Source organism: Myotis davidii, unplaced genomic scaffold (genome assembly GCF_000327345.1).
Source record: "Myotis davidii unplaced genomic scaffold, ASM32734v1 scaffold69, whole genome shotgun sequence".
NCBI classification, from domain to species: domain Eukaryota; kingdom Metazoa; phylum Chordata; class Mammalia; order Chiroptera; family Vespertilionidae; genus Myotis; species Myotis davidii.
The window spans coordinates 1179565-1202690 of NW_006300363.1; the positions used below are offsets into that span (position 1 = coordinate 1179565).

General features: G+C 40.0%; 1 protein-coding gene across 1 annotated transcript in view; it reads right to left on the minus strand.

The window, feature by feature from the left end:
• Nucleotides 1–23126, minus strand: part of CEP112 (centrosomal protein 112kDa) — a 353141-nt gene that overhangs the window by 183536 nt on the left and 146479 nt on the right. Inside the window, exon 20 of the mRNA XM_015572412.1 lies at nucleotides 19497–19679. Within this exon, the coding sequence (XP_015427898.1) occupies nucleotides 19497–19679 (183 nt within the window). The remainder of the gene's footprint in view (nucleotides 1–19496; nucleotides 19680–23126) is intronic.

Genomic DNA, 23126 nt, shown 5'->3' on the forward strand with positions numbered 1-23126 from the left:
GAGGGGAGATCAGAGGGTGGGGCCGGAGCTGCCTCCTAGTGGTCAATGCACTCCCACAGGGAGAGCACCACTCAGCCACAAGCTGGTCTGAATGCTGGCAAGCGCAGTGGTGGCGGTGGGAGCCTCTTCCACCTCCATGGCAGCGCTAAGCATGTCCAACCGTGGCTTAGGCCTGCTCCCCACAGGGGAGCCACAGTCGGACAACCCCTGAGGGCTCCCGGACTGCGAGAGGGCACAGGTTGGGCTGAGGGACACTCCCCCCACCCCCCGAGTGCATGAATTTTCATGCACCGGGCCTTTAGTCCTATATAATAAAAGGCTAATATGCAAATTGACTGAACGATGGAACAACTGGTCACTATGCCATGCACTGACCACCAGGGGGCAGACGCTCAATGCAGGAGCTGCCTCCTGATGGTCAGTGCACTCCCACAAGGAGAGAACCACTCAGCCAGAAGCTGGGCTCACGGTTGGCCAGCGCAGCAGTGGTGGCGGGAGCCTCTCCCACCTCCACGGCGATGCTCCATTTGACTGATGGAGCGGGCCTAAGCTGTCAGTCTGACATCTCCCAAGGGCTTCCAGACTGCAAGAGGGTGCAGGCAAGCTGAGGGATCCCCCTGAGTGCACACATTTTGTGCACTGGACCACTAGTATAAAGATAAACAGAAAGACCAATCCTGCAAAAAAGAGATAATTCAGATAATGGTACTAAAAACATTCTAATTCATAAACTTGGAGAGAAGAAAAATTATTGTATCTGTAAAATGAAAACAAGATGCTCTAAGAAATAAATAGAAAAAGTACAAAAAGATCTCAGGGTCCAAAAATATGATCCTTGAGCATTAAGAAAGGAAAATCTACAGAAACACTAGGTGAAAAGACAAAATGAAGTAAAATTTGGGAAGGAGTGAGTCATAAAAGCTTTCTGAGGTCATTAATTTATAATTAGAAGAAGCTTGATAGAAGCAATTAGCCACCTTGTAATTTCCAGGTGGAAGGAGCGCTGAGGGCAGGACTGTTTCCAACCTCTGACCACAACATGAGACATGTGACCACTGTCAATTCTAGTTAAACGTCTTAACTTTTCTTACTCAAGGGATCAAGTCTCCTGGTTGTTCCCCCTCAGAGTTTTTGCCTAATAAACAAACAATATTTATTAATTCCACACTCTTGATCTCAGATGAAAAGGTTTATATTATGGTGAAAACAATAAGGCCAAAGCCCTCTGCAGCATAGAGCAATGCTGCTTTGTTATAACTGATGGGTTTTCCCCCTTTGTGTTATTTTTACAAGAACAGATGAAGCCAAGTTCACACATTAATTTCAGAGGCAATGCAGAAAAAAGAGATAATTCTGGGTGTGTGTGTGTGTGTGTGTGTGTGCACTCACGCACACGCGCACATATGCAAGTATGTACATTTTCCCATTGGCCATTGAAAAAGTGGCTTCAGCTATCTGATTGCACTTCATTACCCTGCGATGCATCTGAAGACATAGCTTCAAACAATCATCTTATTATTTTATCTCTTAAATGTTAATTTATTGCCTGGAAAAGAGCTAAAGAAGTTCTTGAAGATGATCTCAGACTGTTCCCTCTGCCAACTATCCTTAATTATAACATCATACCCATTGGACATGGATTAAAAGAACAAGCAATGGCTCTGGGTACCGCATACATCATGACACAGTTACCACATGTGTCCTCTTAGTGGGAACACATCAATGGCATGAAAATAGGATTTCTGCACACTGAATTCAGTTCACGAACCAAAGCACCTAGAAAGTCTCTCAATGCTCAGCAACAGAAGACAACACTATTAAAGACATTCTCTATACAGACCTCCCTTTTGGAGATTTTAATATAAATTATAGAGAGGAACTTTAGACGATGTAGGAGTATGGTTCTAACACCACAGAATCTGTAGCAAAAGTCACTCTTGGCTGGTTATGGAGGTTTTCAGCAAAGAACTAAAAAGAGAGACATTTGCTGATTATGTCCCTGCTTCCTTTGCTCATGGCCGCCTCTGCAGGGAAAAACTAAATGGACACAAACTATTTGTTTAGTTACTGAAAAACATTAGAGAAGCAATAATATCCTCAACCACTTATCTAATTACTTAACTTTTTGGCTCAAGACAATATTTATCATTCAATAGTTTCCTGAGCAAAGACAATGTTCCAGTCTGCTTTCATAAATGATTTTTTCCCAGATCAATAATCGAATGAGGTAAAATATTTTAATGCAACCTAAGTAATTGCTTTAAACATGTTGTTTCCCCTTTTGAAAAAGTGGCTTCAGCTATCTGATTGCGCTTCATTACCCTGCGATGCATCTGAACACAGTAACACTGCAAGAAGAATATGTAACAAAAGAGAGGATGCATTTTCAAATCCTTCTTGTCAAGTTTTAAGAGATACCAATCAACCAAACACCTCCCTAATAGTCATGAGATTGCTGTCTTAATTAGCTGGTGATATTATGACTAAGGATCTCAGATGATGAAGCTGTTTTTCCTTATATTGAACCAGCTTGGCCCAGACCAGCCTGTCCCGCAGTGACATGTATATTGAATACAAATCAGACAGCGCAGCTCTAAATCTGTGTTGCAGCTCTCATTTCCAATTCGAGGACTGTACTATAATCATAAGCTCCTGGTGGATGAAAGGAAGTCAGCTCTCTGAATATTAGCTAATGCCACATTTGCAAGTCCTGAAGAGATCTGTGCTGTTAAAAAAAATAGATCATTTCGCGTGAACCTATATATATGAATTGCTTTGTACTGCTCAACTGATAGAAGCAATGCCTGTGCTGGGATTAAACCCTTTTCATCATAAAACCTCATCTGGTTCGGAGTCCAAGTCCATCAAACCTTTTTCCTTTAAAGTCCCGCCTTTGATTCTACATCAATTTATTCAAACCGCAGCTGGGTGGCTGAAAACGAAAGGACAGCATCATTTAAACCAACCATGTTCCCAACTTGAAAGAAGGGCTATAATTAAAAAAATGGGCATAAAAGAATGGAAATGGGATAATATTTTTTAATGGTAGTTCAAAGGCCAACAGATGTCAGAGCCTTTGAAGATGTCAGTACACTGAGCAAGAAGTTGCCATAAAAGAGCTTGCCTGAGAGGTGAAGCAGCTTTTTAATGGCTGAGAAAAGCCTTGCAGACACATCCTTGTGTTTTTAATTTGTCAGAGTTTCTGCAGTATTTTCTGATTAATGGCACATGATTATAACTGCATAGCAGACATATTTTTATACTTGGTTAAATGAATAGTTTAGTCCACATTCTTGTAGAAATAGATAAGCATAGGGACACTTTCCTAGGAAGTCCAAAACTGTTCTGATTGCCTCACATATTTATGCTAATTCTGTGGGCCTGCCCGCATTCAGAGTTACTGTATGTTGCCAGCTTTTGTTCTTTAATAGTCTGATTGCTAGCAACATTGTGATTCACATATAGTCGTTAGAATGTGACTCACTGCAGTTCCATTCTTCTCATGTACACGGAGCAATATGTGCCTGAATAATTAATTTGTGCACCAACTCATGTCAAACCAAATGAATGTATAAAAACATTCCTGAGCTCAATCTAAACAGCCATGGGCTGCCGTCGGGTTCAGAGGAGACAGAGCTGCTCAGGGGAAACTGCGGCCATGACTACAGTTTGACAAGCACGCCTGCTTGGAAAGGGAGATCTGGGGTGCTGCGTGGACAATGCTGGGGACCTGGGGACGCTCCGCTAGGATCTGGGGGAGGGACTCAGAGGATCCCCAGACTATTTGCCCTTCTAAGTACTTCTGACATGTCAATTTGATTTGTTCTGTGAAACCACCCTCACAATATTCATGAATGTTAACCACAAGTCACTAGTGAGCAGTAGCAAAAAAAAAGAAAGAAAAAAAAGGCTTCCCCACCAGTATGCCTGTCATTTATATCACGGCGAGGTGCAGGGGAGAGAGAGGTCACGGGCTTTGAAGTCAGACAGCCTTGGAGTCAAATCTTTCACATAAGAGCTGTGCAGCCTGGGTCTGTCCTCCCTTTGTGAAAACTGAGATGATACCTATCTCTTCCCAGAAATCAGGAAAAAAAGTCTAGCACATAACACAGGGCTCCAGTCCCTTTCTGAAAATAAACACACACACACACACACACACACACACACACACAAAACGAGTTCATTCCTAGTTGAAAATGTTTATGTTGCTCTAGACAAAAAATCACCTTTGAAAGAAAATGACCGTCCTTGCGGAAGGGGATGTTGAAGTTTCCCACCGTTCCAGGTCCCATAGCTCACGCCTACTGCCCTCTCCCTTAGGTGGCAACCGGCCTGGCCACGGCAAAGCCAGCACCTGTTTGCTTCTGGGAGCTGGCGCTCAGCCAGTCCGACAAGGACACCGAGGCAGGCAGCTGGGCAGAGGGACTGGGGCAGGAGAGGGAATCAGTCTCAAGCAGGCTCAGGCAACAAACCCGGGAAGCAGACACGAGGGGTAAGCAGAGCCCTCCAACCCGGAGAGCAGGTCTCACAGGGGAGTGGCCTACACAAGCCGAACTACAGTCCTCTCTCCTCCCCACAAGTTTTCCATGAGGACAGGAGCATCTTGGGGTTTCTTTTCCTAAGGGAGGGGCTGTTTCCTCTCTTATGTCTAAGTGACTACAGTTTGGGCATTACTACCAAGGCACAACTTCAAAGGGGAAGGTTGCCTTAAGCATTCCCTGCCTCCTTGTCTGCACTTCCTAAATCTTTTCCTTGTCTCCTCCCCCACTTCCAGAAGTCCAAGCCTCTGCCTGCCACTCCCCCCTGGCATCCCACCAGGAGGTTACCTTCCCACAGTGTTCCTCATCCTTCTCCTGCACACACTTCCATCCATCAAAACTCCCATGTCTTCAATGGAATGGAGTTCAGCTTGATGACAGCAATTTAATTAGAATTAACTTCACAATGTGAGGCAAGGACGGGTGTTCCCCTCTCCACCGCAACAATGTTCAGAGCCCCTCCTAGGAAGACTTCCCCCATGCCCTCAGGCTCACACAGCCTTCTGACTGGGAGGAAGGGCAGGTGGCCGGTGACAGTGACTGACAGTGACGATTGGTTGCATTTGCGATGCTCTGGTACTTGCTGAACGGCCTGGCAAGGCTGTGAACCCTCCCAGGGGAGGCCTTCGTCCTGTGTTTTTATACCTCCTCTTAGCACCGTGACTGCTACATGAAGGTGTATATACAACAGATCAAGAATGAACCAAGAGATAAATGAAGGAATCCTTAGAGATATCGTTCCATCTTGAAAGAAATCATTCGTTCTTCTTACCATACCTCTTTAATCATTTAAACTTTAAAAGTGTTCATGAATTACTGATTCCGAAATTCATTTTATTGTTGATATTTATTTTGAATTTTTAAATGCAGGCATGAGTCACCTGCTCAAGGCAAATGCCGCAAATAAAGAAAAGGCAAGAGAGAGTGTCAGTCCAGAGAAATTCGACTTAGAGGTATTTCAAGCATTGTAGCTGACGGATCCAGGCATGCTGCAGACTGTTCAGGGTGGGAGTTTTCCCACAGCCTGGTGACTCATTGAGAATATGGCCTTTGGGGGCAGCTTCAGAGCCCCTGTGATCTCCTTTCTCCTGGTGGCTGATGCTGGACTAGATATGTTCTCCCTCTGAGCTCTTACACAGGCCCAGGCAATGTCTGGCTCTGTTTGCCTCCTTGGGTGACTTGACAATGGACGGCTGCTTCTCCAGCTGAGCCAGGAAATCTTTGTGGGTGCCCCTGACAAGGCTCTTGGGGACCCTGACCCTCACTGCTCCCAGAGATGGCAGTTGGGCCCAAGGTGCTGGGCTGTGCGGGTCGCTGGTCGTGCCCAAACACTAAGGAAGCCTGGCTCAGCATTGCCTGCAAACCATACCTGACTAGGCCACTAAGTGCCCAAGTGCTTCATTCACCTGGGCCTCAGGCTTCCCATCTCTGAAATGGGCTCCCTGATTGCAAAGTCCATGTCCAGCTGAGGACAGTTCTTTGGTGCAGTAGTCTGTCTAGGTTGTGTGGCCACAGTTCACATAGTAAGATAAATAAACGAACATTTAGAGGGTGATTCAGAACTATTTGCCCATTTCCATTTCTCACAACAGTCCAGGAACTGGGTATCATTGCTGCTTACCCCCCTGGCTCCTGCAAACCACTTTCTCCTAGTTCTCTTCCTCTCACTCCTGACCCACTTTCTCAGTCTTCCTGTCCAGCTCTATGTCCTCCGTCTTCCCTCAGGCACTGAGCCTCATCTATTCTCATTCTATCCCCTCCTCAGGAGGGCTCATCTTCCCGCTGGTATCCATTACCATCCGTCCAGGTGACCTCAAATCTCTATTTCCAAGCGAGAGCCCTCTTTTGAACTTTAGTTCTGCATTTCCACTCGCCTAAGTGACACCGGCACCTAAGTGTCCGGTGGCACATCAAACCGCGACTCCAGGTCTCTCTCCCTCCCTGTCAGCGACTCCACTGAGTCTCTGATCATCTCTCACTGGGATGACTGCTCACCAGTCACCCACCTCCAGCCTCGCTGCCTTCCAGTTCTCAGTCCTCTGCTGAAAATCCTTCTGACTTCTGACTGTTTACAGTTATGATCTCTAAACGTTTTATTAGACCCACGTATCATAAAAATCAGGGCATGCAACCAGTGTGCATATGCATAAGTCTGTAACACTACCATATTAATGCATTACGTACTTATAAAATTTGCACAAACAGGTATTTTTAAAAGATTTAATACAAACATACATAAATAAGAAGTTCTGTTTTTTTTCTTCCTATTCCTAATGGGCCCTACTTGCAAGAATCCTATTTCAAATAATGACCAGAGGGGGCAACCAGTGTCACCAGCAGGACATTGTGGTGGAGAAGGGACGAGGCAGAAGTGGCAGCAGAGATGGACAGCATGAACCCCACACGAAGACCATGCTCAAGGGATCCGGGCCAGACCTCTCCACACGGTATAAAGCGTCCCCAGGTTCTGAGCATGCCACTCCTCCTTTAAGAATGCTTTTCCTAGTCTAATTTGCATAGCAAATATATACTCTTTTTAAAACTCAATGCATATGATAGCTCCTTTAATGCAACCTTTTCTGGACACCTTCTCAGACCCCATGTCCCCATACCACATGACTGCCATGTCTTCACTCAGAACCAAAGCACCTTGATCACTTTCCTGCACCTGCTACATAAATGCCTGGAACTGTGGAAGGCCTGGACGCTGGGCCCACTGGAGAAGGCACGGACTATAAATGTCTACTTCATGCTGATGGTTTTACAGTTCCTTATGCATCTGGTGGGTCAGGCAGGCATGTAGGTGAGGGTTCCATGGGTAGAAAGGGGAAGGGAGGGTATTGATCTCCCTCCTGCCACAGAACAGTGAAGAAAGTATTTTAAAAGGCCTGATTAAATCACCACCCAGTCAGAGGGTATAACTGGCAAAAAGATGCCCTTGTGGGGACTTGAGGGCCTGGATAGCTTGTCCTTCTGATCAGGGGTGCTACTGTCTTCTATGCTGCACAGCCTTTGATGTGTGGTAAGATGTGCCCTGTCTCTGGTAAAGGCGGGCCTTTCCTCTCTGTTGATACAAATCATATCGCCCTCCTTTATGACAGATGCACAAGGCCTGTCCCCAACAGCCTCTAAGCTGAAGGGGGAATTGCTCCCTTTTTAATATCCCAAGGTCTAGCATAGTGCCTGACACAATTAGGAGTTCAACCAATGACACCCAAGGAATGAATGAATGTTACAGATGTGGAAAATGATGACAGGAGATAGAAAGTGGGTGACTTGGGTTGAGAGAGCCAGGAAGGGGTGGAGCCTGACCTCAAGTCAGCATCTGTGTCTTCACATTGGCTAAGAAATGGGTAATTGTATCCAGGTCCATACTTTAATTATGAGCCAATGACGTCCAAATTCACTTTTCTGGAATCTTGACCTGCATATCCAACTGCCTGCCCGACACATCTCCATCTGGATGTTTAAGATGTAGCTCAAACTTAGCCTTGTCAACAACGGAATGCTTGCCTTTGCTTTTATTCCCCCCTAATCATCTCATATTTAATACCACCATCTATCAAGCTGCTCAAACCAAGACTTTAGAGAACTCTTCTCTGCCTCACTCCCCACACTTAACCCAGCAGCAGGTCCCACTGACTCAAATATGTATGTCACACAGGCATCCAGGACGGTACGCAGCAGCCGCGATGGCCTTTTAAACATCTGAGTCAGATCATGCCACCTTACTGCTTAAAAGCCTCTGTCTTTCAATCACATTTAAAATCAAATCCAACTCCTCAAAGGCCCTCCCTGCCCTGCACCTGCCACACTCGTGCCACACAGGCCTCCTTTCTCATTTCTCCTGCACACCCAGTTTACCCTCCTACAGAGTCTCTGCCCCCATTGTTCCCTCAGGCTGGCTGGCTTCCCCCCAACGCCCCCCAGCTTAGACAGCGCTTCCTTGGAGAGCTTTCTCTGAGGCCAGCTGGCACAATCATCTGTCCCCGTGTCCCATCTCCCCACTATACTTCTCCACCTACCGGCACTGCTTCGAGATGCTCTCTGTTCCTTTGGTTCTTGTGTGCTACCATCTGTCTTCCCCAATTCAAGTGGATGTTTCTTTGGAGAAGAGGGCTAATCTGTCTTTGCTGTCCCCACAGAAGGAATCCCCCGTAAGGCCATAGCGGCCATGCCCTACACAACTCTGGGGCCACACCAGGATGGGAAAAGCACCTCCTAAGGTGTGCAGCTGGCCCCAGGGCCTGGCATCAAGCAGCACTCAAAAAGTTTTAATTGAATAAATAAACCTAGTTGAATAAAGTCTATGTCTTAGGCAATACCCCATACAGAATTCTACCCAAGTTTTACAGATAGGAAAACTTATGTGGAAGTAAACTTGAGTTATATATTATTGAGAGTCACAATTATACAGATGTTCAAGTACACAGTTCCATTTTGTCAGTATCAATATGGAACAATGAGATTCAAATTGAAATCCTCATTTTTGGATTGGAGAATTTTTTTTTTTTTTTAGGAAATACCAACTTTATGGCACTAGACCTTGATGCTCACTGCATGTCACTAGAGAAGGCTGGAGAGGGAGAAGTACAAGAGTGCGTGTCTCCACGTTTCCCAGAGTCTGACCAGCATCTGCACATCTGCATTTCTCAGGATTGACATCCACAGTAAGAGAACACACTGTACCTCCCCAACTCATGGCTTTCGTCTACGACAGCTTTGGCAGTCGTTTTTGAATAATTGAAGAACAAAAAGTTTTCAACCCTCACACTCTACTTCTCTCGTTGCGCACGCCAACATTATTTTATCTGGAGCCATTATAAAATTTGCCCAACAAGTGAGGATAGCGTTTACATTACAAAAAATGTTTTCAGAAAACATTTGGTGAACACATGCATTTTGAACATTAAATGACATCTTTGCAAATAACAAAATAAATAAGGTTCCACTTGACCTTAGTGATCTGGGGTTTGTTTCATTAATAAATACTGACTTAAAGAGCAAACTTAAGATGAATGAATCACTAGTTTAATTATAACCTTTTTAAAGACCTGCACTTTCAAGTACTTCTACTAGAAAATTCCCTTGTTTTGAGATGCTAAGCCTGGCTGGACTATTGGTTCCATGTTTACTGAAAGCTCCTCTGGGCCACAGAGCGATAATATGCACACATGCGCACACACACATACACCTCGAGACTAATGCTGCATTGCCAAGGTCCCACTAACAAGAGACCCCAGACCCATGCCACATACCTCAGCCAACTTCATTCTCTAAGGAATTAATTCATTAACTCACTTTCAAATATAACTACTAAGTTCAGGCCTTGATTTCACATCTAAACAAAACAAATCAAAATGAGCCAGAAAAATAATGCACGTTCTCAAACCTTGCAAGTCTAATTGTGTATTGTTTCTTTCTGATTTCTTGTAATCTCTCCCCAACCTCCAGTATACAAATACCCAAAATTACTCGAAAGGTCAGACAGGAATTTAAAATAATTTTTCAAACAAGAAAAATAATTTCATTGAATTTTAATATTTGTTTCAACTGAAAAACATTATCTCAAGGTTCACATTAATCTACCAGTTTCAATGCTTTAGGTATCAACGAGGCCAATTTTTATTACTGAAAGGTTTCCTCCTGATGACAAGATTTTTCAAATGTTTTCTGCACACAAATGTTAAGTAGTTTGAAAACGGACTATTATTTTCATGTAATGCCTCCCTCTCTTCCCCAAACAGGAGTTCAAGGTCTCTCTGACATCAATCCCTGTCATTTTTTCTCATGAAAAACACTCAGGTGTTAAATATCTTTAGTTTCATGCAACCAGGCATGATTCCAATTAGTTCTGAATGGAAGACAGAATGACAGTGTAATAAGCTTCAATTTGCCAGCCCTTTGAACATGGGATGATATCATCATTTGGCCAATCATTTCTTGCACGTGGGCTTCAACCTCTCTGTCACAAAAAATCACCTCGAATATACAAATAAAGACATCAGAGATGTCCCTTAAAGAACTGGCTGAGTCAGAAAGCCAAAGATGACTTTTCGAAGACATCAAGGAAGGAGAGTTATTCACCCAATATTTCCTTAAAGGTAATTTCTGCCAACATTCTTAGTAATTACACTGAGGCCAGGGTGAAGAGGAGAAGCAAGAGCGATACGCTAAAAATAACTGACTGGATTCTTCCTCATGTCAATGGGACTGACATTCAGCCTGTGGAATAAAGATTTATCTCTGGGGTATTTTATATAAAAAAATGAAGTCAACTGAAGACTTTCCATTTTGACTAAAATAACTCTACAATTAAGCCAAATTTACATCAACATTAACTTGTTTTTGAGGATTCTAAAAGAATCATGTTTTCTAATTGTTCTTCGTATTACTATTGAGAAAGTCCCTAGGCTTGAACTTACTTGACCTCACTTCTGAAAGTTTTTTGATTATCTGTTGTCATGCAATGAAACAAAATACATGGGCTTCTTTAGGGGGAAAATACTGACATTGAGGTCTTTGAGACTTAAAGATTCATTCCATAAAATGAATGGGTCATATGTAATATTCCAAATTAATATGTGCCTATAACAGACCTTCACCCATAATAAACCATTCACAACAAACCCTATTCACCAGTACTAAATGCAAATTCCAATGCAATTTTTATAGAGATTTGTATGGTAGACCCCCATTGACCTAAAAGATTACTAGAGTCTTATTCAGGACATACCTTCTTATTTCAGTAACAAGAGGCCCAGCGCACAGATTCGTGCACCAGTGGGGTCTCTCGATTGTCGAACAGTTGAATGGTCAGACATTTAGCATCTTAGGCTTTTGTCCAACCATTTGTTCCACCATTCAACCAGTCACTATGATGCAAACTGACCACTAGGGGAAGACGCTCTGACCGGTAGGTTAGCTTGCTGCTGGGGTCCAGTTGATCAGGATTGGGTGAGATGGGCCAGACATGACCTGGAGCCCTCCCCTGCCCTGATGGTGTACTGGTGGAGTCCCTTGGCCTGGCCTGTGCCCTCTCACAATCCGGGACCCCTCGGGGGATGTCCGTAGGCCAGGCCAAGGGACCCCACTAGTGCACGAATCTGTGCACCGTGCCTCTAGGATAGGATAATGTGAAAACATAAAGCAAATCTATTTAAAACAAAATATTCATTTTTCCAATCTATAAATTCTGAAATCTGTGGGAAAGAATTCTATTCCAAATAAAATGTTAAGAAATACATAACTCTTCAGAGTTTAATTAGCCTTGGCTCATGGCTTTGGAGAAAGATTCAAACTATTGGTGGCAACTCGACTTGGATTTATACGGTCTGAGTTATGGGTATCAGTATTATAAATCTAGCAATGTATTAACAACCCAAAATTGAAAATGTAATGGCATTTTTGCAGAATAAATGAAATTCAGAGACAACGAGCTTATACTTAAGCAGGCTTATGGGGCCTGGGCCTTTGCCCTGAGTCTCAGCTACATTAACCACTAGTTATATAACCCTGGGCACTTTACTTACGTTTTCTGAATCTTTTTCCGATAAATTGGAAATACATGTGGTCATCTTCTGACCCATGTAAGGTCAAAACAGAGTTTCCATGGGAAATACAACCCTTACAGGGTACTGGTAAGATTGAATGGGATGATGCAATGTAACAAACCTATCAGAGAGCATGGCACACAGGAAGCATATTAAATACTTGTTGTTGCTGCTGTAAACACATAAGTGTAAAAACTCAGTGTGGTTCTAGAGCAGCCGTGGGCAAACTATGGCCCGCGGGTCGGATCCGGCCCATTTGAAATAAATAAAACTAAAAAAAAAAAAGTCCGTACCCTTTTATGTAATGATGTTTACTTTGAATTTATATTAGTTCACACAGACACTCCATCCATGCTTTTGTTCCGGCCCTCCGGTCCAGTTTAAGAACCCATTGTGGCCCTCGAGTCAAAAAGTTTGCCCACCCCTGTTCTAGAAGGTACTGCTTACTAAAACTGGGACGCAAGCAGCATGATTCAATTATGACTTTGCAGCAACACCAAGGATGGCAAATCACCAAAAGCAAAGCAAACTGTGATGGGAATCTCGGCATGGGGAACAAAGAGCACCAGTGTCTGCCTCCATGCGAGGCAGAGATGCACACAGAACCCTGTTCCTTTCTGCCATGTCTGAGTCTCTGAAAACTCTACAGTCTTTCTTGAGAGAGGCTGTGAGATAAAGAATACTGAATGAAGATTAAGACGCCCCGTCTTGCTAGTCCTGTGACCTTGAGCAAGAGAATGTCCTTGAACCACAGGTCCTTTATCTGTAAAATGAAAATAATTGGATGTGCTCATCTCTTTAGATTACTTATCTATTTTATTGCTGGATGCTTAGACACTAGATGTAGGTAGAAGCTCCTTGCCTGGCAGAACATAGTGTATACAAAGGTTGGTATTCCCCTGCAGTCTCCCCAATTTTCACCACTGCAGTTATCACATTATATCCCCTATTTTCAGTATCTCCAGCATTGAATTATTGCTCCTTCAAGAACACTATTAATATTTCTAAGAAACCTATTAAGTAGAATGAGAACAAAAGATAGATTTTTAAAGCAAGCATTATTAATTGACATGAGGTTGCTAATTCAAAGGGAATACTTTATATGTTATTTGGAAGGTTTGTCTTTAAAAAGAATATTCTTTATCTGAAAGTGGACCACATGCCATAGAATGTGGTTTCCATGGTAACTGCCACATTTAAAAACTATGCACAGGACCAAGGATACACTGTATAATACTTCTGCAAATGGATCATTCTTAGAGAAATCAGTTTCTTGAGCTCAGCCTATTATTTTTTGCTTTTAAATTTAATATAATTTCCTCCACAATGAGGACCAAGTTGAATTATTTAAAATAGTTTAATTATAGGTATCTATGCTAGCTAATCTTGTGTTTATAAGATCGAAATAATTATAGAATTATAATGGAAAAAGAAAACTGGTGAACTACAAAAAAATGTAAACTTTACCTGAAAGGGCATCTTCCTATATTTTCTCCTAGTTATGTAGCTAAGAAATAGTATTCTTATACATAGTAATACATATAATAATATATGAATACAAAACATATTGAATTCATATGTAATGTTAGACACATCACTGCTAATAAAATGAGATCTCCCCATCCAAGCATCTATGTCTAAACAGGAGAAGGACTTTGGTCCTATTTGGAAAATTCTGTATCCCTCTGCTTTTGATGTCAGAAAAACATTATTTCCCCCACAGGCTTTTAAAAGTGGCTTAGTTAGGAAAACCTCTATATGTTAAATGTACACAGAAAGTTCTTGGGCTATCTTCATACTATGCACTCCAAGGAGGCTATGAAACGTCATCTAAAAAAAATAAATTAAAAATTGTAATGTGTGGTTTTACCACAAGTCCATTATTTGTGAAATACTAAAGTGAATTGTTCAAAACATTTTCCCACCAACTCTTCTAATGTCTGACATTAAACATATGAAAAAGGTGAAGGAATTAAGCAAAAAACACAACAAACCCACAGACCCAGACAACAGTATGGTGGTGATTACCAGAGGGAAAGTGGAGAGTGGGGAGCAGAAGAGGGTAAAGGGGGGATAAATGGTGACGGGAGGAGACTAGACTCTGGGTGGTGAGCACACGATTCAGGGTGTAGATGATTATTACAGAACTGTGCACTTGAAACCTGTATGGTTTTATTAAGCAATGTCATCCCAATACATTCAATTAAAAATAGAAAAATTATGTACATTGCAGCAAACCCCACTTAATACTTAAAACCCACTGAATTCCACTCCTCCAAATAGCACAGGGTGCCAGGGGATGAGTATCAAAGGGTGGTGTGTGCACAGCTGGAAGGCCAGGCAACCACTCTGATGTGATGGTGGTGTCGCTAGGGAGAAGCAGGGAACACAAAGCAGGGCTATGCTAATATCCAAGCAATCAGTCCCGTTTGACCCAAAGAAATAAAAATATTTACTACCTCAAAACCAAACAAATGCTATTAGTGAGTAAATATTGATGATGAAATACTATTTTGGTTATGTAGGTAGGATGTGAATCATTTCAGTACTGGTACAAATATTCTACACTCCTGGACCAAATTACCACTTGATTTTATTATTTCATATAGTTTTCCATGTTATCAATCCAGAGGACAAGAGAATCAGAGATAAGAGAGAGAGAGTACTAACACACTGGGAAATTAACGTCAGGGCATTAACTTTTAAACCATTTCCAAGCTAGCCATGTTCCTAGTTTTTTCTTCCTCCAGACATTTTGCAAGGGTTTCTGGAAGTAATATAATAATAGTGCTAGCGTTTGCTAGGCTTGTGACTTAAAATATGCTTTCTTTTGATTTAAGTATCTAAAAATTGGATCTTTCAAAGTAGCTGTTGTTTGATGTTGAGAATAACTGAATTCTCAATAAATTAAAGTAAAAGTTTGGCATATAAAAATAAAAGCTAATAATTATATTTTTGAAAGTAATTAAAGAACCTAAGGTTTTCCCACCAGGTTTTATTTCCAAATGTTTTAACACACAGCGAACATAATCAGTTACATTAGTCAGTGTCCTTTATTTTAAGTCTCATATCAAAAATTTCTCTCTAAATTGAGAGCTAGGAAAAGAAAAACATGAACTGGTATGATTTTTTTCATCAGATAATTAGAATCACATAATTCATCATGTTTTCCTTTTTGCTATGGCTTCTAGTCAAGCTCAGAGCTCAAACTTGTACTTAACTGAAGCATTTTTTTTAAAGTATGGATTTTCTGATGTGGTTAATATCATTTATTGCTTAATTATTTTCAATAATATTTTACCTGTCTAAGCATGTATTTATCATAAAATGCTGCTTCTCAAATACTTTTTGAAAGTAGCTGGCATATAAAGAAATTAAAATCAAGTATTTTCAATAGAAAAATGCTTAAAAGCCCAGTGTTCAGAACATCCATCTTGTTAAATTCGTCCTTAGGCTATCTTGAAAGAATAAAAGCTAGTGTTAATCCACTGCACATACCCATGCTCAGTTCATTAATGGAGACTTTGATCTTGTACCCAGATTCCCAAATTCATGTGAAATAATATTATTGAGATATAATTTTAAAAATTAAAATGGTTTTCACTTTTTTGAAAAAATTTTTGGTAAACAGAAGGGAGGAAGAAGAGCTTTTCTGAAAACACCACATTTTAGAATCAGTAATAGGTGCAGCCACTTTACTGTGAACCAATATGGCAAAATCAAGGTGATCTGTCCACTATTTTGTAAAAGTTTTTCCTCTTAGAATCATAATTCTCAATTTAGGGAATCCACAAAGGCATTGAGATGCCAATGTCTGGCAGGACCCCTTTTACTAGATACAAAGTCTATATATTCAGATGTCACTATAACCTTCAGGACTGTTGTACCTCATCTGCATTATACTGATGGTAGTTCACAGTGGCAGCTGTGGTCCCCTGACTCCTTGATTTGTCTGTACCTCATAGACAACTGTCCTAAGATGGTGACACCACCTCTGGGGCGAATCACAAAGGTCTCTGTAACAGTCTCAGACACTTTGGCAACAAACATAAAAGATCAAGCATTCTCTAAATGGTTCAGGTCCTAAAAGAACAATGAAGAGATCAAGGAACCTATGTTCTGTTTTTCTTCTAATTCAAAGGGGTAAATTGTAGAAATTCTTTTATTGCATCACAGTTCAGTAGCAAAGCAAGAATTACATGCAGAACTATCATGTTAGAAGTTTCCTAGAAGAATCTTAATAAAAAAAATAAGTTCTCTTTGTATTAAAAACATGATTGGATCAATCCAATCCTTCTTCAAAATAATTTCAAAAAGGGATCTGACAAATGAGAAACTGACGTTGTGAATTTCTGTGTTGATATCTACTAATCTAGATGCTTTTTCTTAAACATTATGACCTTAAGTAGATACCAGACTAAACATGAGGGTGGTAAATTAATGTGCATTTCAGCAAATCACAGCAGTGAAAATCAAGGTATATGACATAAATATAATATATGCATAGAATAATTAGCTAAATGCACCAAATAAAATGAAGGGAATGGTTAATTGCCCTTAGTTGCATTATTATATCTTATCATTTCTTTATAACAGAAATTACTTGAATAACAACCAACCTATATATAGCGTATTCACCAAAAAGTACTTCTTAGTTGATATATATGATTCACCTTATGGTAGGTAACTATATAATAATGATTTGATTATCAATATGCAATATATCAACCCTTTAGAAAGGCCAAAAGTATACCATATATTTAGTATACAATTTTTCACATACTGTATGTACTCAACAATCTGATGGAAGAAAAGCAGCAAACAAAGCCATAGTATCCACGTAGCTATTCCACGGGTCCTCTGTGGTTCAGTATTTCAACTAGTCCTTTCTACAAAATGGCCTCCATTGTTAACGGAAGCAGCCAAACGTGAACTGAAAATCAAACCTCTCTGGAACTAAAATTAAAAGTCAGACAATCCAACATTTAAGACACCTGTGTTTGTTCTGCATCAAACCACAAAATAGTGACTTGAAAAAAGATCTATTTTAAAAAATATATGCCCACTTTGTCTTTTTGAGATCTAGGAATGGAATTCAGGACTGAAAAGGCATTATAAATTAGATTATTTAGAGCACAATCATGACAAGATATATTTGGGAAATTTAGGACTTATCTGAAGGAAACTTTGAAACAATAGCCTCAAAGAATAACCCAAAATAATTGCAAAGCATTATCATTTTTGGCATATATGATAAGATTTTTAAAAATATAACATTGATAAAGTTTTTAAAAAACATATTCTCTAAAATTAACTAATTATGTAACATATTATATAGTAATCCTTTTCATTTTGATCAAGAATGCATTTAGCCCATTTCCATTGCTTCTTAGCATTCCCAGGACAGCAATTCCAATTGTTTCAAGAAAGACGCAAAATATGAGAAACATAATCCTATGTATAATATAGCATTTGAAGAAGTCACATGGTCCTCATACTTAATATTTCAATTAGAAGAAATTCAATTAATAACCTTATTATACTATCCCTTAATTATATGGGACAATTCTAAAATTTCCCTTTTGTTACCATTGGATGGACCGCACCCTATACATGGCAGATACGACATATGCCAAAGTCACAAAGATTTCCATTAAATTTGACTGCCACTTGTGTTGGCTTTCTACAACACCATTAAAATAGTAGTAAGTGATATAAATTAATGGATTTTATTGTATCAATTATTCAATTTTACTTGGCACACAGGCACCACACTGACTCACAACTCTAACATCACACAAGACAATGGTAGACTTAGTATCATCTCTGAAGGAGAAATGAATTTTGAAAATATCCTTAACAAATTGTACGAGTAACAATAAAAATATCAGCATAGATTTTATAAAAGCTGTAATTGGATGGTGGCAGAAATATAATACCCATTTATTTCCTAGGAACTGCCTGAGTATTCTCATACTCTGGCTACTATAATGACTACATACTTAGTCAGCAAACCCCATAAAACAAGTTGAAAATAGTTTTCATGTAAATGTAGATTATTGACACACAAAAAAGGCTGTGCTGAGTATATCTATATTGCCCAGTCATTATCCGAAAGTTAAAGACTCAAGGTCAAATGAAAAATAACCAATAACTCCCATTCTTTGCTTTACTGCCTCCCACCCTCCATTCAAGAAATTAACATGTTTAATCAGTTGTATTTTCATGTTTAGATAATTATAAATTTGTATAAACACATATTAAAACAAATGGAAGGTTTACTTCATTGTTCAAAAATTATATTATTTGGGGAGGAAGAATAACTAGGAAGAAGCTTATGTGTGGTATGGATAATATGGTTAAATTTTAATGGGAAAAGAGCTATTTCAGCTTAGTATATTATATGGTTGTATTAGAAAATAAAATGATCTCTTTATTGTTATCAATTGCTCTTCAATTTTTCTTCAATAAAATTTCACAGCAATCACCTCAAGAGGATACACTAAAGGCCTTTGATTATATACAGGGTGGGGCACAAGTAGGTTTCTAGTTATGAGTACACAAAACACAGTTTATTCTTATATTATTATTTATTAATTACTGTGTTATTTCCCATACAAACTCCTGTAAACCTACTTTTTCCCCACCCTGTATACCCTATAGAATGTATTGCACTACAAAGACACACGCTCAGTAAGAATTTTTTTCATCTGAAATTTATAAAGATAATTTTTCATGCTGACAGTGCACATTTCATCCGTAAGTCTGAAGAGTCAAATGCTACCACAGCTGGGGGTTATTCTGCCAAATGGCTTCCAACAGGGACGACAGAGATGGAGGCTAGGAGGCATGTGTATGTGCACGAAGGAAAAAGCAACAGACCTGATGGGAAACAGCCTTTCGCTGGAGTCATTTTTATCAATTACCATCTGAGGGATCTAATCAGATATAAAGTCTAATGGGGAAAAAGCAACACTAGGAAGCAAAAGCAAATATTAAAACAGCTGCTTGATTACCTACAGAGATTAAAACAAAAAGCAAGGAGTGAGGCTGATATATTACATAGGGATTTGCTAAGGCTGAGGGGAGGGGTAAGGGGCAGATACCTTTAAAAAATCCATCATGAAAGGAACTGAGACAAGATTATAAAAAAGGGGCCAAGTTATAGCACACTATGGGATTTTTAATCTGGCTACCTGTGGTTTCTGTAGTTAAAGCCTTATTCATCCTTAAAACAAGGGCGGGGGGAGGGGGGTGGAGGGAAGAAAACAAAAAAAAAATCACATTTATATGTCAGTTTTGCAAATGATCAAACAGCGTGCGTCAACAAGAATAATAAGAAAACATGAAACGCTGATGACTTTTTAAAAAGATGCCCGTTTTATCAAATATTATTGGTAATTACCTGTGAATCTCGTTTCTTGAACTCTTGAATTTGATTTTCGTGCTCCATATTGGCAGCGCGAAGCTGTTTTTCCAGGTTTTCAATGTCCCGTTCATGGTCTCGGACTAGGCTATCCTTCTCTGCGTTATGCTGCTGTAATAGGTGCGTCTTCTCCTGTTCATGCTCCAGCTTCAGCTCTACTATCTGATTGGACAATGAGGAGGACAGTTCATCAACAGAACATCCTTGTCGTCATGACAACTCATGGACAGCTTAATTTTTCCCTAATTTGACCAAGTTCAAAATTTTATTTTTGCGTCATTATTACCTCACCCTTGAATACTCTCATTTTTGGGGGAGGAGTGGGGAAGGTTTACCCAAATCTCCTAATATTCAAGACAGTTGGGCATATTCAGTAAATCCTTCTGCAATCTGTTGACACAAAATGCCTGAATTTTGGAAAAAAAATTATGTTGAATGCTAGGTATTTCCTCCCCATGAATTTGGGTATTACTGATCAGCAATGGTTATAAATGGTTAATAGTCCGTATGCTTTGCTTTTTGCTTAAATATATAAGCGTATGAGCAGCAATTAAATCGGTCAGTTTTCTTTTTGATTTTTAAATAAAAGATCGGAGCTAAATACGCATCTGGATTATTGTATATACAGTTGTCTTTTTAAAAATAAAATGATAAATTTCAAAGCTCTATTATCTCATTGTCAGCTACGGTATACCAACATAAACAGATGTTATGTGTTCCAGAAGGGCACCTGCTGTGCTGCAAGCTTGCGCCATGATTTCATAAAAAGCATTCTATTCTCAGGATCCTTTCCCAGTCCACTCCACACTGGAGACTGTGACCTTGGCCAGTCTGAGCCTCTCCCTGCAAGACTGAATGGCAGCCAGAGACCAAGGGCCTGGTTGCCGCAGCTTTGATATTAATCCTCCCAGACTGTGCACAATGGCACCCTACCTGGCCTGCAAACTATAGCCAGCCAGGCTGTCTTTGAAGCAGGTGATGAATAGGGGACTGCAGGAAGCCAGCTTCCCCAGTGAACTCCAGGCCACACAGCTGCTAAGAACAGTCACTTGGATTTTTCTTCAGTTTTGGTGGATTTCAGTGGAAAAAACTGCTGTTATCTAGAATATGTTGTGTTATTTTCGGCGTGAGAATCCATCTTCAAAAAAGCTAACAGTAGGAGCCTGCTCCAAACCGTTTCGTGCAATGAATCACCAGACTACCATATCTTAAAGCTATAGCATTCATTTCTCCAGACACGCATGCTGCAGTCAATTTCAGAAGTTATTTTCCTTTAAGATTTAGAAGTCTTATCCTCTATTTGCAAATTAAGACTCAAAACACAAATTAAATTTACTTTTAATTTAAACAACAGGTTTCAAATTTTTTTCTGATAATGATCTTTCTTAGAGAACTGAAAAATCAACCATAAATTTCTGACCACTCATAAATTATGCTATTTAGAAGAAAGAACAGTATTCAAATTCTTGAATATAGACACTTATCAGAACAAAACAATGTATAAAATATGAAAAAAATTATTTTGTATCTGAAAATAAAGATGCGCTCTAGCCCTGACTGCTTTGGCTCAGTGGATAGAGCGTCGGCCTACAGACTGAAGGTTCTCAGGTTCGATTCCGGTCAAGGGCATAAGAAGAAAAAAAAAAGAATAAATAAATAAATAAAAAGATGCATTCTAGTGAATTTATATTTATTTAAAATGTAGGAATCTTCAATATTATTCTACTTCTGGCACTTTTTTCCTTAAACACTATTATCAAGTAGTAAAGAAATGTTTCTTTGATTATTTAACATAAATTGAGCCCTAGCTGGTTTTGCTCAGTGGATATAGCATCAGCCTGAAGACGGAAGGGTCCCAGGTTTGACTCCAGTCAAGGGCACATGCCCAGGTTGCGGACTCGATCCCCAGTGTGAGGCGTGCAAGAGGCAGCCAATCAATAATTCTCTCTCATCATTGATGTTTCTATCTCCCTCTCCCTGCCTCTCTGAAATCAATAAAAATATGTAAAAAATGAAATAAAATAAATTGACATGTTTTATCCTATAGTTCATACAACTACAATGTTAATCACAACAAAAGAGAGAATTTAAAAAGGTATTTATATTACTGCACTTTTTTCAGGCAGCCAAGTGTATGAATTATGGAGTAAAGATATTTTTAGTTCTTACACATTATTTTTACTTGGCATTATGTTATCAAGCATCATTATATCAAAATTATAAATTTTACTGAAAATCATTTAAGTATGTAATACACGGAAAGGAAATAGAAGGAGGTGGAAAGTTTCACTTAGATCTCAAACGCCTCAGAAAAACCATGAGAATGGGTATGATTTAAAATTGATAGCAAAACATTTTATAATACTCTAGGGAAAAGTAACAATTGACCTATAATTAAGGCAGAAGAATTTTTTGCCCCAAGAAAAGACACATGACCAGAAACCACTGTGAGGGTGGTAGTAATGGTGCCACCTTGCTCCAGGCTCTGGGAATAATGCATTTTCAGAGTAACTTTCTGAGTCATTTAGACTTCTTTCTGATAGACTGATCAATGACCCTGCCCATATTCAAATTTGAATTCATTCTAAAAAATCAGGAGCAAATGAAATAGATAATGGAATTTCAAACCCAAACATAAACGTCCATAAATTATTTGTTTGTTCTTTTGTTATGACATGTTGCTCAGTGATGCTAATGAATAAATCTCAAAGCTGCTGGAGTCTTTTAAAGTGAAATAGCCAGGCTTGCCTGCTTGATCCCACACTGCTTGGCCAACTTCTAGATGTTATGAACCCTTTCTGGTCTTTGCCTAGGCTTCTTCACTGTCAGTATCTTCTGACAGGTGTGTCTTCTGATAACTGGCAGAGCCCAGGAGAAAAACCCTAATGTTCTGGAAACATTTTGATGATAGATTTCTAACCACAAATGCCATGATGAAGGTGGATCTATGACTAAATTCAAGGTTTCACTTGTTCCTAGTCCCTTTTAGGTAAGAAAATAGTAAAAGGATTCTTGGATTTTCCAGTTTGGTCCTTTGCTTATGGGCACATCTGAAGGGTAAACAGAAAGTAGCATATCCTCCTTACCTGGGACTATACCATTTTTGGTTGACCGACAGCAATTTCTAATGGAGGTAATGGTGACCAGGAGGTGGTAAATCACGGAAAATGTAGAGGATGTAAAAGTACACAGCATCCACAAGGATGAATGCTGAGTGGTCAATGTGCTCTCTAAGTCAAGGTGGTCCAAAATCTATATGTACTACAGGGGAAATATGATACACCATCACCAAGGAACCTGCTTAATTAATGCTGGCTAAAGTTATCCATGTAATACAGGAGGAAAAGCTTCAAGTTCCCTAATCCAAAAGCACTGAGCTGTAGACCAGGTAATTATATGTGTAGTGCACACTCTACAGGTACTAAAACAGACTGGCATGTCTTCCAGGGTCAAGGAAAGTGATCAGCCCTCACTTGCAAGCATCTGCTAGCATCTGGCAGTCCCTTGAGTTACTCAGTTTGATGGCGTGGTGGTCGCGGTTTGGGTGAGAAAATGGCTTTATTGTCCAGAAACTACTAGGTTGACTCACATGTAATTACCCTTTTTGTA